The sequence below is a fragment of the Chiloscyllium punctatum genome, chromosome 17 (assembly GCF_047496795.1).
Source record: "Chiloscyllium punctatum isolate Juve2018m chromosome 17, sChiPun1.3, whole genome shotgun sequence".
Classification (NCBI taxonomy): Eukaryota; Metazoa; Chordata; class Chondrichthyes; order Orectolobiformes; family Hemiscylliidae; genus Chiloscyllium; species Chiloscyllium punctatum.
In genome coordinates this window covers 58,382,071-58,396,576 of record NC_092755.1, presented here as the reverse complement: position 1 = coordinate 58,396,576, position 14,506 = coordinate 58,382,071, and the positions used below count along the sequence as shown (strand labels likewise).

The 14,506-nt window shown below is 41.5% G+C and overlaps 1 protein-coding gene across 2 annotated transcripts in view; it reads left to right on the top strand.

Annotated features, from left to right (window-relative positions):
* The first annotated feature begins 664 nt into the window (after positions 1 to 664).
* mlec (malectin) overlaps positions 665 to 14,506 on the top strand; it is a 37,258-nt gene continuing 23,416 nt past the window's right edge. The window contains exons 1-3 of one of the 2 annotated variants that reach the window (XM_072587250.1): positions 1,030 to 1,168; positions 7,164 to 7,256; positions 9,096 to 9,274. In XM_072587250.1, the coding sequence (XP_072443351.1) occupies positions 9,110 to 9,274 (165 nt within the window). In that variant the 5' untranslated portion in view covers positions 1,030 to 1,168; positions 7,164 to 7,256; positions 9,096 to 9,109. Of the gene's footprint in view, positions 1,169 to 7,163; positions 7,257 to 9,095; positions 9,275 to 14,506 lie in introns of both variants that reach the window. The other variant, XM_072587251.1, reaches the window with a different exon arrangement.

Sequence of the window (14,506 nt, the reverse complement as noted above, 5' to 3'; positions counted from 1 at the left end):
GTTAATAGCACAGGTCTATTTGCATCAATAGTCTTCTTTACAGACAACCCGTGACTCCCCCCAAGGGTACTGCTCAGACAACACAGCCAAGACCTATTTCTATAGGCGCAACAACCTCTCCCGCCCAGAGCCCGGCTTTCATTCATTCATTCATTTTCTCACTGACTCCCGTTCCCAACATGCCTCGCGACAAGTGTGCGTTGGATCGCGCTGATTGGTTCCTGGCGACCGTCTCATTTTGCTCAACGAGGGGTGTATCCTGACTATACATAAACAAGGGGTAAGCGCAAGATCGCGGAGTTTAAAGCGAGAGGGGACGTCAGAGAAATGTGTGTCGTGAAATTATCTCAACCTCTCCTCGAATAAACCACACTTAGTGATAAGGGCCTCTCAGGAAAAGCGCGAACCCAAAGCCTTCGCTCCCCTCCCGCCGCCAATGGAACCGGTCCACCTACTTCCGCATTCGGTTGGCACTTGCCACCTGAACAGGCTCGCACTGCCTGTGCAACCGAACATGATGAGCCGAAGGCCCGCCCCCGGCGCCGATTGGCCACATTGGCCGGGCCGTCCGCGCAACCCGGTGGCGACCCCGATCCCTATTGGCTGAGCGCCCTGTCAATCCCCCCCCCCGGCACGCCGCTGCCCATCAGGTTAGGTAGAGGCGAGCCGCTTTCTTCACCCCTCCTCCTTCCAACTGCCCCCGAGAAAGAGAGACACAGCGCGAGGAGGAGGGGGGGAAGGATTCGGTTTAACACAGCACGAAATAATAACAATTTAATCATCGGAGCCGCGGCTGGGTCTCAATGTGAAGATTGTTGTCGAGGGGAGTTATTTTTTAAAGTTTTATTTCCCCCCCCCCCCTCAGCCCTCTCTCCCCTCCCCCCACTCCACGGTGTAGATTTGGATGGTGGAGGAGGCGCAGTTTGTGTGGCGCCCGAGGCCGGAGCCGGTGACTGCGAGATGAGGAGGGGGAAGCCGTGCGCTGGCAGCCCGCACTGCCTTTGGCTGTTCACGGCCGCCCTGGTGACGGCCCGCTGCTGCCCCGGCGCCGCGGTCGCGGGCTACGGCGACAAGGTGGTCTGGGCCATCAACGCCGGAGGGGAGGCCCACACCGACATCCACGGCATCCACTTCAAGAGGGACCCGCTGGAAGGCAAAATAGGCCGGGGTAAGCCGGGTCTGGGTGTCCTGTGTGTGTGTATGTGTCTGTGCGGCTGGATAGTTTCACTGCTGGCCCCCTCACTCTGTGCTTCTTTACCTTTTCATTGATCTTCAGAGCAACCCTGACTTGTCCAGGGACTCCAGCTGAGAGAATCCGCCGGCTGTAAGGAAATGAGGGGGGAGTCCGAGTCCAACCCCCACCCCCTTTAAAATGAAGGAGGGGGGGGGAATTCTCTCTCTTTCTCTTCCTCACCCCCCGACACACAATTCGCTTTGGGGGACGAATCCACCTCTTTTCTCCCCCCCCCATCTTTTGCTGCTCAGATTGAGGCCCTGGGTTCCCCGTTTGTTACAGAACGTGGGTGACCAGCAACTCTGTCGTCTTTCCCAACCCCCGTCCTCCTGCCAGCAGCCGCAGCACTTGGAGGAGTTTGCCGGGTCATGTTAGTCGGGCCACATGGTCGCTCTGCTCTCGCCCGCCAAGTCTGATCAACTTCCCCAAAGTTAGTCAGTCATTTTCCGGAAAAAAAATTTGTAATGACCGCAAACTTATAAAATTTATTATTTTGAGGGTGAGCACGTTCTTCTTTGAAGAGCAGCTTCGTGAGGATCTCTGGGGCATCTGACCGCCTGAAATTACATGACTCTTAATAGCGTGCGGGATAAAAATGTTTCATGAGATCAAAATGTTATCATAGCCGCACGAAGAACATTGCTAAACGTTTCTACACACGCATCCATTCTATCATATGCCTTCGCCTTCCACTAGTGAACGTGGTATTCTTGTATGGAATGCAGACAGGTGACTTGCTCAACCACCTGCATTTTAATACTTGCCATGAGCATTGTGCAAGAGGAGTGGATTAACCTGCCTTGGGATAACTTCTCCATGGGAGAAATCAAATTTCGTGCAGCTGAGGTCTTGAACTTGTAGATTTATACATTAACTTTGCAGATGACACGATGACTGGTGGAGTAGCAGAAAGCATAGGTGACTGTCAAAGAATACATAAGAATATAGAAAGACTGGAGAGCTGGGTGGAAAAGTGGCAGATGGAGTTCAATCCAGGCAAATGTGAAGTGGTGCATTTTGGGAAGTCTAATTCTAGAGCAAAATATGCAGTGAATGGAAGAGCCTTGGGAAAAGTTGATGAACCGAGAGATCTGGGAGCTCAGATCCATTGTACCCTGACGGTGGCTGCACAGGTGGATAGTGGTCAAGAAGGCATGTGGTATGCTTGCTTTCATCGGACGGGGTATTGAGTATAAGAGTCGGCAGGTCATGTTAAAATTGTCCTGGACTTTGGTTCGGCCGCATTTAGAATATGGTGTACAGTTCTGGTCGCCACATTACCAAAAGGATGTGGATGCTTTGGAGATGGTGCAGAGAAGGTTTACGAGGATGTTGCCTGGTATGGAAGGTGCTAACTATGAAGAGAGGCTGAGTAGGTTAAGATTGAGAGGGGACCTGATTGAGGTCTGCAAAATCATGAAGGGTATAGACAGGGTGGATACAGATAAGCTTTTTCCCAGGGTGAGGGATTCAATAACGAGATCTCACGTGTTCAAGGTGAGAGGTGAAAAGTTTTTAAGGGGGATACATGTGGAAAGTCCTCTACACAGGGTGGTAGGTGCCTGGAATGCGTTGCCAGTAGAGGCAGGCACGGTAGATTCATTTAAGGTGCATCTGGACAAATGCATGAGTAGATGGGGGAGCAGAGGGGATACAGATGCTTAGGAATTGGATGATAGATTTAGACAGTGGATTTGGATTGGCTCAGGCTTGGAGGGCTAAAAGGCCTATCCCTGGGCTGTAAATTTTCTTTGTTCTTTGTACTGAAGATTTATAGGACTCAGTGTTTCACAGTACAATAGCTTGTTAGTAGGAACTTATTCAAATGAATTCAAAACGTCCAGAGATTGCTATTTATTTGATCTATGGACTCTAAATTCATGATAAGGTCAGTGCTATGTCACAATAATTTACTGTTAACATATCCCCATTATGGTATTGTTGCATTTGATATTTGACCTTGCTTGGAAGGTAAGAGGGAGCGGAATTACATGTCTTCAGATGTTCAGATTGGTCTCTTCAGTGACCAATGACTGTAATGTGTATGAATCTGTGAATGTTATAGTGATAACTATCTTGACTCTTGAATAGATTGCCACCATTTTCCATCCAGGTTATGTGATCTTGGTGAAGACTGAATCATTTTGAGTGAAAGAGTTGCACGTGTGAATCCAAATTCATTGAATGAGCACCTTTTGGGGCAAAAATAAATTGCTTGTTTACGGCTTAGTTCTTAAGTTACAAACACTTGACAAGTTATGTTGAATGAAAAGCAAAGCAGACTTTTAATATCTTGCATGACCACATCACGTCCCAAAGCACTTTAGGAATAATGAATTTATTTTGAAGTCCAATCACTGCTGTACTGCCAAAATACTATGCCAAATCAGGAAGAGGTTTTGTTTAATTTGACTTTTGTTTAATTTTACTAAGTGCATGAACTAGATAAAATGTTTGTCAAACAGGCAGTGTCTAATATAATATCTTTTGGAAAGTGTGACCTGAGGAAATTACATGGTGAGCTATGAAGACAGGTGATTATTAAAGGCTTAATTATTTAGATATTAATGGGGCACTATATTAAAATTCTTCTTGTATGAAAAAGTTTAAGTTAGTCTTATAGTCAAGGAAAAACTTGATTAATAGCTTTATTATCTTGCATGAGTTGCCAAAAGAAAATTGTTGATTAATAACAATTCTATCTGTTTGCAGATTAATGTTTGCAAGTGAATTTTAAGGACAATAATTTCTGTAGAAACCCATTACATTTTTGATATCACTTTCCTCCTAATTTTATCCATGGCTGTTAAAATACTTTTCCTGGCCAACTTGTTTGAAGTACTGTGGTTACCACTAATTTCATTGAGGGTATGGAACATGCTGTCTTTTCATTTTATGTTTGGACTACCCTTTTTAGAAATGTAAACATGGTGTATTCATGATCTTTTAACAATTAGTTTGGAATGGCCCAAAATATTTGTAATTCATAAAGAAGTAATACTTTATTTTACAATGTGAAATATTGTGAGCTTCACTGGTTGTGCTGTGTACTCAAGCTCCTAGTAGAAATGTCCTCAATATCAAAGCAGTAAGGTTAGGTCCTGTGTTTGAGATATTTAGGGCATTATAATAGTGGTATAGATGGTATGAAGGCATTTTTTTTTGTTTTCTTGTTGTGGAAGAGTTAGTGTGAATGATATTGGTGCTGGTTGACAGAATAATTTTCTATTCCAGCTAAGTATTTACATCAAATGCTTGCAAATCTGATATCGCACATTTGGGTAATTAATACAGATCCCCTTGCCCTCCTTAACCCTCATCTCAAAAATTTAATAATGTGTGCAACAGTGTGACATTTCCCCATTTACTGTACTGACTATCTTGCAATGAAATTGTTAATTTAGGTACTGATGTTGAAGGCATGTGTCTGTTATGAGCTTGCTTGAAGCTAACCCAAACTACTTTAATGTTAGGTTCCTAGGGTACAGGAGACATTTATCTCTTAATCAGCATTGGATTTGAAATGAGGTCCTGGAGATTTCAGGAGAGAGAGTTTCACTCCGTAACGCAGTGTCTTGCAGAATTTATTTTTGATCTGACAAATATAGTTAGCTGATACTTGTCACATGCTATCTTTAGATCAAGTCAAGAAACTATTCTAACTTTGAATTTGGTGAGTAAGAACAGAGCTTTGGAACAGCCCTGAAATAAGAAAAATATGATTAGGTCTCCTTGGTACTGCACAATAATAGTTTTTCTCTCTTATTTTGCATAATAGGAACAGCTGTAACCAAGATAACTCTAAAAGAGGAAGCGTCATTTGAAATTTAGATGGACAGAGCTGCAGCTGTTTATGACCAGGACATTTTTACTTGAAAAACTCAATCCCTTGTAAATTTGGTTTCAGTGTTGATAAAACTACATTGAATATGTAATCCTGTAATATATCAAAAGATACTAAGTATTGCCTGACTACTGTTACAAATTGTTATGTCTTATCTAGTATGCTAAGGGCATATTGTCATCCTTTAGGATGCATTGTGATAAAACTTTACAACTCACCGATTGAAATCCTGTGACTCGGTTCTGCAGCCCATTGGTAGAACTAAAAGCATTTTATGTCAGTTCTGCAGATGTTATCTTGAAAAGCCACCTAATGGTTCACTGATAAATGGACCACGCTGTGTCAATCAGACTTTATTCCTAGTTTATGGCCCAGGTTTCGACATTCTGTGAGGTAACTAAATTTCAGCTGGTACTGAAACTTTGGATTAACAGCTGGAAAAAAAATGGTCAGGGTTATGTTACGTGGAAAATCCAGAATGTGGAATTACGTTAGACTGCTCTTTGAAAGAACTGGCACAAGCGAATCAGGCCTAATGTCCTCTTGTGCTGTAAGATTATGGGGTTTATATTTACTAAAATCCAGATGAAAAGTTGCTGATAGGGAGCTCTGAAATTTAAATGTGCTTTGAAATGTTATCAATGGCAGAGTGTTTATCAGTTTATAGCCCATAATCTTATCACTCGTTCTTGTTAGAGCATAGTATACTGACTTTTGAATTGTCCACTGACATTGAAAGTCTGATTTCACACCATTTTATCTGTTTATGCAGACCTGTACATTAGCCTTATTTTTCCAGTTAGGCACTTGCATTTCCTTCATGCAAGGAAGCAAAGTAGCATTGAACATCTCTTTATAAGTGTGGGTGTTGATGTTGAGTCACCTTGGCTTAATTAATCTTACTGACATTCATTTTGGGATTCTAGCAGATCTTCCTAGTTTGTCTTGCAATCGATAAAACCTCATACTGGAGACATCAATTGCTGTTTCTTGTTCTACACTCTTATAACTTAACCCCCTTTTACTCTTTTCACTCAGCTAATTTACAAGTTAATCCTGTGCGTATGTTGAATATACAAAAAAACTTGTGGATTTTACGCAGTATGACCTGTGAATATCTGAAACAGGGACACCACCAGTGATGTGACTTGTAAAACCTGCTGCACAGGTTTGCCAGTGGATTAGTCTGAATGAACTTCACTCTATAACATCTCTCTCCATTTCATAGTAAAAGATTACATGTAGGCATTTTAGTTCTCAAATGGTTTAGGTTCATTGCTGAACATTCAGTTGAATTATGCTTTGCCCTAAGGTGGGATGCATTGTTCTGATTTCAGTATTGCATGTTAAGGCTGTATTTTTATAAAGCGTATTCTCTTCTAGTTTCAGATATCTCAAAATAACAATGTAGTCTTCGTGTGAATCAAAAGCCTCTCATGTTTTCCTCTTTTTGGTCTCCTTTTCTCCCCTTCCTTACTGATCATTCTCCCCATTTCAATGTACTGACTTTTGTTGGTGTTGGCTTTTACTTGGTAAGGTATCTGGCCATCTTCTGATTCACCAAAGTTGTTTTAGGTACGAGGAGACGAGGCAGTGAGTGTTGCTGTTCTGCCTTTTGTGGAAGGAGGCAAACAAACCCATCTTCAGCCACTACAGAAGATGGAATCCCACTTGGTCAATTTTAGTATTGTCATCATTGCCTCAGCCTAAATCTGATGGAACCTAGTTTTAAGGGTTAGCATCATACTTTGGATCCATAGACAAATACAACATTCAGTGGGGAGTAGGCAGTTATACTTGGTGAAAAATCATGCTGCCTTTGCACACTAAGAAATCAATGATGGATGAATGGGGCAAATTGTGACAAGTGTACTAGTTAGCTAATAGTTTAGTAGGTCAACATTGAAAGGTGCAGCTACTAGTTTATCTTGAATAATAAGTATATAGGAAGCATATTAAAATTTAATTGATTTGTTCCCAGATCTTGGGCAAAAATGAATATTTGAATGCCCAAATATTCATCTGTTTGAGGAAGTACTTCAATAACATTGCCTCTGAATATTTTGTCTCTTGGCTTTGATCCAGACTCGACTCCATATAAATTCTGTAGAGGATACACACCGGGGACCAGTGGTTTACCGAAAGTGGAGTGGCGCCGGTTGCACAGGCATAACTGAGGTATGGCGGCTGCAACACGAGTGGTTTATTTTCTGTAAACCACATTGTCCCCAGTGTGTATTCTGTTTATTCACCATGTACCTTCCACATTTATACAGCCAATGTTTATTTCCTATTTGAATTTTCAATCTATTTCAAATGGATTTAAGTGGACATTGTTATTTTTTCTTGTTTTCCATTCCTTAATGCATTTAGCTCCATGAAGGTATTATTGAGTACCTCCAAGCCAAGTGGGTTTTATTATATGTCGGTCAGGCAGTGAGTAGTAGATTCTCTTACTTGCTGTGCCTGCTGAATTACAGGAATGGTGAATAGCAGAAGATTTGGGAACTATTAGGTACTGAGGAGGGAGCCCCTCCAATTTAAATCCATTAATTTCAGGCATCTAAATTCAGGTGGGTTTCCTCTCTGGCATGCAGTCCTCCCCAGCAATATTTCTCTGGTTTTGTCACACTTGTTCAATTGACCCAGCCACTGAAATTTGTACTTGCCCAGTGAGAGAATTTCTCATTGCCTTGCTCAGATTTTATTCCAACTGCTCCAGTTGTTTGTAATTGAACTGAAATCTCCTGCCTCAGGGGTAGGGGTGCTGCTCCTGTGCCACAAGAGCCCTTGCTTTATCACAGATGAGAGTTACCTGACATTTTACATTTGGACCCTTGAAGAAAAGCATTCATTGTCACTTGTTATATTACAGTTCATGTTGCACACTGCAACAAAATTCTAGAAACTGACAAACCTTGTTTCTGTTATTATTCTTTACCTTAACTCCATCAGTGACTACAATGCTGGTCTTGTGGCAGTGTCCTGGAACTGTCAACTAGTACTTTACACCAAATGCATGCCATGTAAAAATTGAGATGGTGAAACTGGGGTGACCTTGTTCTTGGGTTATGGCAATCTTTAGTTATGACAATCTTCTGTCTTTTGAGAAGTTTGTTTATTGCTGTAATGTTGAGACAAAGATTTGTTCTGGTGCTTCACAAAGCATTAAACTTTAATGTTCTGCCATTTGCAGCTCCTTTGCATCTAAATTGAAAATAGAGAAAAATATTTGCCCTGTGTTGCCTTCTTTCAAACTATTATACTTTGTCGCGTTGAATAGTCCTTGTGCCATGTTTTGTTTTTCTTGTGTTTTTTAGGGTTTTGGTTTGCTTCCTAAACTTAAAGTTGGACTTAGCGCAATTTTTAATTCTGCTGGAAGGCATATGCAGGTTGACAGACATAGTTCATAGCTCTTGCAACTGAATCAGATGACTGTGGGTTCAAGTCTTGTTTCTGAAACTTCAGCTCATAATTAATGCTTGCACTTTACTGTAGCGGAGCTGTCAGCCATGTGTATTCTTTTAGATGATGCATTAAGCCAAGGCCACTTTTGCCCTTTGCTTGAGGGGTGGGATGTAAAAGTTCCCTCTTATTGAACCATGTGGAGGAAGAGTGGGAATGTTCCAGCTAATACTTTCCTCTCAACCAGCATCACTGAAAAATTATATCACACTGTTCGCATATTCATTTTTCATGCATTTCCAACAAATGACTACAGTAAAAAAAAATTAAATTGGTTGCAAGCACTTTGAAAGGTTCTGAAATATTGAAAAACACTACAGAACTGCAAGTTCTTGCGCTTGACTATGCCTACTATTGGCCACATAATTGGACTGATTTGGAATCTTAGATTTGCTTATTAGTTAATTACATGGCCCAAAGTGCTCAGTGGCATTTGAAAGAAAAGGAAATCAATGCTTCAGTTGACTGGTTAGGAGATAGTAAGTTAAAACCTGTATTATATTTTTGAATTTAATGTAACTTCTTGCCTTTACTTCTCCCTTTGTTCTCAAGCATCAGACTATGGAATGAGATTGCCAATTTTTCGGTCAGTGCCCGAAGATCAAGTTTTGTATCAAACTGAGCGCTACAATGAAGAAACCTTTGGATACGATATTCCAATTAAAGAGGAAGGCGACTATGTGCTGGTTCTGAAGTTTGCTGAAGTGTACTTTGCCCAGTCTCAACAGAAGGTAATTAAATTTCTTTAGATGGAAAAAATTTTGATATTTTCCTGATGGAAATGTAAAAAAAAATGTATTTTTGCAGTATGTGTTCCAATACTTTAGTGAACAGTTACTGCTTCAACTCTGCCGTTCCAAGCTTTTCTGCCCTCCAGGAGCTAGTGAGTGGTTCCAATGGCTCCCTTTTTGGTACTTAATCTAAATGATTCCTTGATGTTAGGCAAGACTACAACTTTGTTATTTAATTGTTGAGGTGGTTTCACCATAAATCCTGATCCTCACCTGCATCTCTACACTTACTTATCAGTCCGAGTCACTGAACAGTGAAGAGATAGTTGACATATCCTCAAATGCTGGCATGCTGTTTGATGGGGGATTGCATTTCATGTACCTACTTCGTCCCTTCATGGCCCGACTTAAGGTTTATATATGAAGAGGGGAAAGATCTAAAAGGGACCTAAGGGCCAACATTTTCAAGCAAAAAGGTGGTGCATATATGGAATGAGCTGCCAGAGGATGTGTGGAGGCTGATACAATTGCAGCATTTTAAAAAGCATTGGGATGGCTATGCGAATAGGTGGTGTTTAGAGGGATATGGGCCCAATGCTGGCAAATAGGATTAGATTAATTTAGCATATCTGGTCAGTATGGATCAGTTGGACCAAAGGGTTTGTTTGCATGCTGTCTATCTCAAGTAATGTCAAAACTGTTCATTTTAAGTGTTTTGTGTTTGTAAGCCTGCATCCATTAGGAAGCATTGCAACTTTCATTGATCTATATGATCTTCGCAACCAGCACAAAAAGTTAATTTTAAACCCATTTTGTCTGAGCCAGTTTGGAACTGAGTTCCCAGTTATGGTTGCACAGCTCCTTTTGCACAGAACAGTAGCATTTAATAATGTCAATTTAATTCTTAACAATTGCAACATGTAGTCAAGTTGGCATCATCTTACCAGACCATAGGGCTGCGCTGTCATTAGGAAGAGATAACTGGTGGTGATTTAACCTGAGGAGCACCATACCTCAGGTGAGTGGAGTGGTTGAGAAGAAGATTCCTTCATGGTAACTTCAGCCGGTGTGAGAACTGAACCTATGCTTTTGTCATTGCTTCGCAAGCCAACTGAGCTAAGCTGATCCCCCAACATGTTGGTGATTGACACGATCATTTTGAAAGCTGTGGCAGTCAATGCGTTTACTTATAATAGAATCAGAAAATGTTTGTCAAACCAGATCTACAGAGAGGGAAACACAATAATTCAAGTCAATCTTTTTCAGATAAGAAAGCTTTAGTGAGAGAAGCCACCCAGCATTCATTTGACCTCTGTGAAGCATTCAGCATAGATCCAAAAACTAATGCTGACTTTCTAAGAAGTCACTTCCAAGTTTTTTTTAAGAATAATCTTAATTTTTCTACCTGTAGGCAATAGTATATAGTTGGTTATGTAACACTGTAAATGTTATATTTGCATTTTGTCATTTCTGGCAAAATCATAGAATAGCACTTTATAACAGATACTACTGACTGACAAGATTGTGGTAGGCACTCAGGATCCACAATAAGTTTGTTAAATTTTTAAATTAAATGAATATTTTGTGGTTCATGATTCATTTTTGGTCAATCTAATGCAATCCAGTTGTACTGAGCTTTCAGATTGTGTAGCTCAAGAGTTCCTCCATAGTAAAGAGGTTGCCTGTAGTGAACCAATATAGATTTGCAATTGTTTTTTTCCAAACCAAGTCTTTCCAGCAGCTGCCCTTGTCACTCTGGAACATTTCCTTTGGGGTTGCTGCCAGCCAAGAGAAGCATGTGCATTTAGAACTGGTGACACTAGCAACTATGACACACAATACCAAAGCAGCTTTAATGGCTTTTTTTTCCTTCTGTTGGTTACAGGTCTGTACCCATCAGTTTGTCGCCCTAGTATTGAATTAACCTTTTGATAGTCTTGCTAACTCCTTTTACTCCAATTTGCACAAATTTCACAAGCCCATGTTTGCATTTTACTGAGCCCTTATTGACAATACAACTATTAGGTTAGAAATACTTAGTTCAGTAGCTACTGTGAACCTGAAGCTGTCAAATAGCTAATGCAAGGAATTGAAAGTATTTATGGTGCCTCCAACCTGGTTATAGGGCAGCCCAGTTAATAACACAAATATAGAAGCATAGGCCGTAAAGTCTGGTTTTGTGGTACTGCTGATTTTGGTGCTCAAAGAGCCTGGAGTTTAGAATAAGCCTTAGAAAAGCTGTTGCAAACACAAACTCTGTGTAACTGCTGGAATCATGTAGGGAGGATGGATATGACTCCATTTAATCCCCATTTGGTGCCCTGTTTGTTACTGTAAAGCTCGCAAGTTCTGGTAGAGCCTTTTATTATAAATGTACAGATAAACGAGTGTGCAATGCACAAATTCTTCCCACCACTCGCCAACAGCATTATTTAAAGGGATCAGCATAGAATTTACTGGTGTGGTACTTTTGAATTTTCTCTGCTGTTGAGTTAGTGGAAATACTATCCTATTGAGAATTGCGTAAGTTGAGTCAAGGAAGAATAGTATTCAACAGAAGAAAACTTGCTCTTGTTTATGGGGCTGTAGTGTGAACTTAACATATACCAGAGAGGGGACCCTGTTCTCCAGAAAAAGGAGGAGAGTGGCTCTCAACAGAAGGTTATACCTACGGATGAGTTTGATTATAACTTTCACTTTGTTATCCAGGCACAGCGTCTAAGGTGGCTATACTTCATCAAGGAGTGAGTTGCTGATCTGTACCAACACTTCCAACTAGACCGATGGTCATACAGCATTGTAAACGGTGGTGCTACCAGGATCACCATTCATTTGTCCACATCAGGATTTTCCAGGCTGCTGCCAGCTATGCTGCCAACATTCCTCAGTTCACTGGGCAACTGGACGGTGATTGAATCTCTGTTCGGAGAGGGCCTTAATTTTTTTTCTCTTAGCAAGGATATCTGGTCTGGCTTTGTAGAAGTAACTAGCTTTCCAGTGGTGCAGGGAGCCTTGGATTACACACCTACATGGTTCTGAGAGTAGAAAACTGGAAAAGGTTCCACTTCCTGAATATGAAATAGCTCCTTGAAAGTGGAGTCGCAGGTGGATAGGATAGTGAAGAAGGCGTTTGGTATGCTTTCCTTTATTGGTCAGAGTATTGAGTACAGGAGTTGGGAGGACATGTTGCGGCTGTACAGGACATTGGTTAGGCCACTGTTGGAATATTGTGTGCAATTATGGTCTCCTTCCTATTGGAAAGCTGTTGTGAAACTTGACAGGGTTCAAAAAAGGTTTACAAGGATGTTGCCAGGGTTGGAGGATCTGAGCGACAGGGAGAGGCTGAACAAGCTGGGGCTGTTTTCCCTGGAGCGTTGGAGGCTGAGGGTGACCTTATAGAGGTTTACAAAATTATGGGGGGGATGGATAGGATAAATAGGCAAAGTCTTTTCCCTGGGGTCGAGGAGTCCAGAACTAGAGGGTATAGGTTTAGGGTGAGAGGGGAAAGATATAAAAGAGACCTAAGGAGCAACTTTTTCCACGCAGATGGTGGTGCGTGTATGGAATGAGCGGCCAGCAGATGTGGTGGAGGCTGGTACAATTGCAACATTGAAGAGGCATTTGGATGGGTATATGAATAGGGGGGGTTTGGAGGGACATCTGGCCGGGTGCTGGCAGGTGGGATTAGATTGGGTTGGGATATCTGGTTGGCATGGACGGGTTGGGCAGAAGGGTCTGTTTCCATGCTGTACATCTCTGACTCTGTCATTGATTTGTGACTTTTCACTGCAAGTCATTTTGGTGAATGCCTGATATCTGGCTTGTATTGTGTGCCAGTCAATAGTTCCCACCATCTACAAACGACAATATCAAACCAGAGGGCTGTTCATCAAAACCTAACCACTCTACAAATGGCTCATGACTCGCCTCTACTACCGAGCTACATGAGCGCAGCATTTCTACAGTGAGAACTAGGCTGCACTTAGAGTCATGGAGAAGAGTGCCATCACTTTCAAGGAAATTTCCTGTTCCCTGGTCAGCTTGGGAACAGCAGGCAACGCCAAGTTTATGCATTCCCTACATGAGCTTGATCAGGTGTGGAGTAAATGCACACCACAATTCTTGAACTCACTAATGGGCCTTATTCAATTTTTAGTTTGTGCTCTTCAATGACGAGAAATCTTTGGCCTGTAGCTACTCCTCCTAGAGATCTGTTGTATGGTACAACAGATCAAATGACTTTCCATGACTAAATATCGTGCTTGTACAGAAGTCCCAAAGACAGATTACGCTTGTCTAATTGAATTTCTTGAAGTAACAGGGAGAAGTTTTTGAATGGAATGCTGTGGTTGCTGTCTGTGTGCAATTTAAGTAGCGGTGACTAAACTACCCTAATCCCTCCTTGTTTCTGTTCAAAGCCAAGATTCTGGACTCCAGTAGCCCAGGAAGAGGTGCTGTTGAGTTTGAGATATTGTACAATATTTAAGATATAGTGGAATCTGCAGTGACGCAGGTTACAGAGCTGAAGAGAAAAGACAAACTCTGGTTTTGGTTGAAAGCAGGTTTAGATGTTGCCCATATTACTGGGACATTTAGTCCTATAAATAGTTGTCCTATTTACACAATGATACATGGTAAGATCTCTCATTTGGAGAGATTTTTGCTTGTGATGGGCATTTCTTTGAGAGGTTGTCTGTAGTTGTCTTGAAGGTTGAGAGTAAATGAATGCCTTAGTGTTAATTTTATCTGGTACACCATCCATTGTTAATTTATTTACTGATTAGTTAATCACATGTATCACCTTGATTCCCATACCTAAGTTAGCAAACTGCTTTCTTCAGAAGTGTCAATTTATAATGCAAACTTACTGAATTTTTGAAAAATTGTCTTCCTCCTCCATTGCTTTTCTAGGCCAGGATCAAATTGTGATACCTAGCAGACTTGAATAGGTTGCCAGCATTTATTGTCTTACTTTACACTTGGAAACATGCCACTTGTGTGAGGCAGCCAAGGGGCAGCTGCGACATCTGGAATTGTACTTGAGCATAGTCTTGCACTTCAAAGAGAGGAGTGTATCTCCAGCCATCTGTACATTTTTTTCCAGCAGAATCTGTGGAGAGAGAATCAATTATGTTTTAAGTCAATTACTTTCACCAGAATGATGGTGTGAAAGGTCACTGCCTAAAACATTAACTCTGCTTCTCTCTGTCTCCACATATAGTATTTAACCTA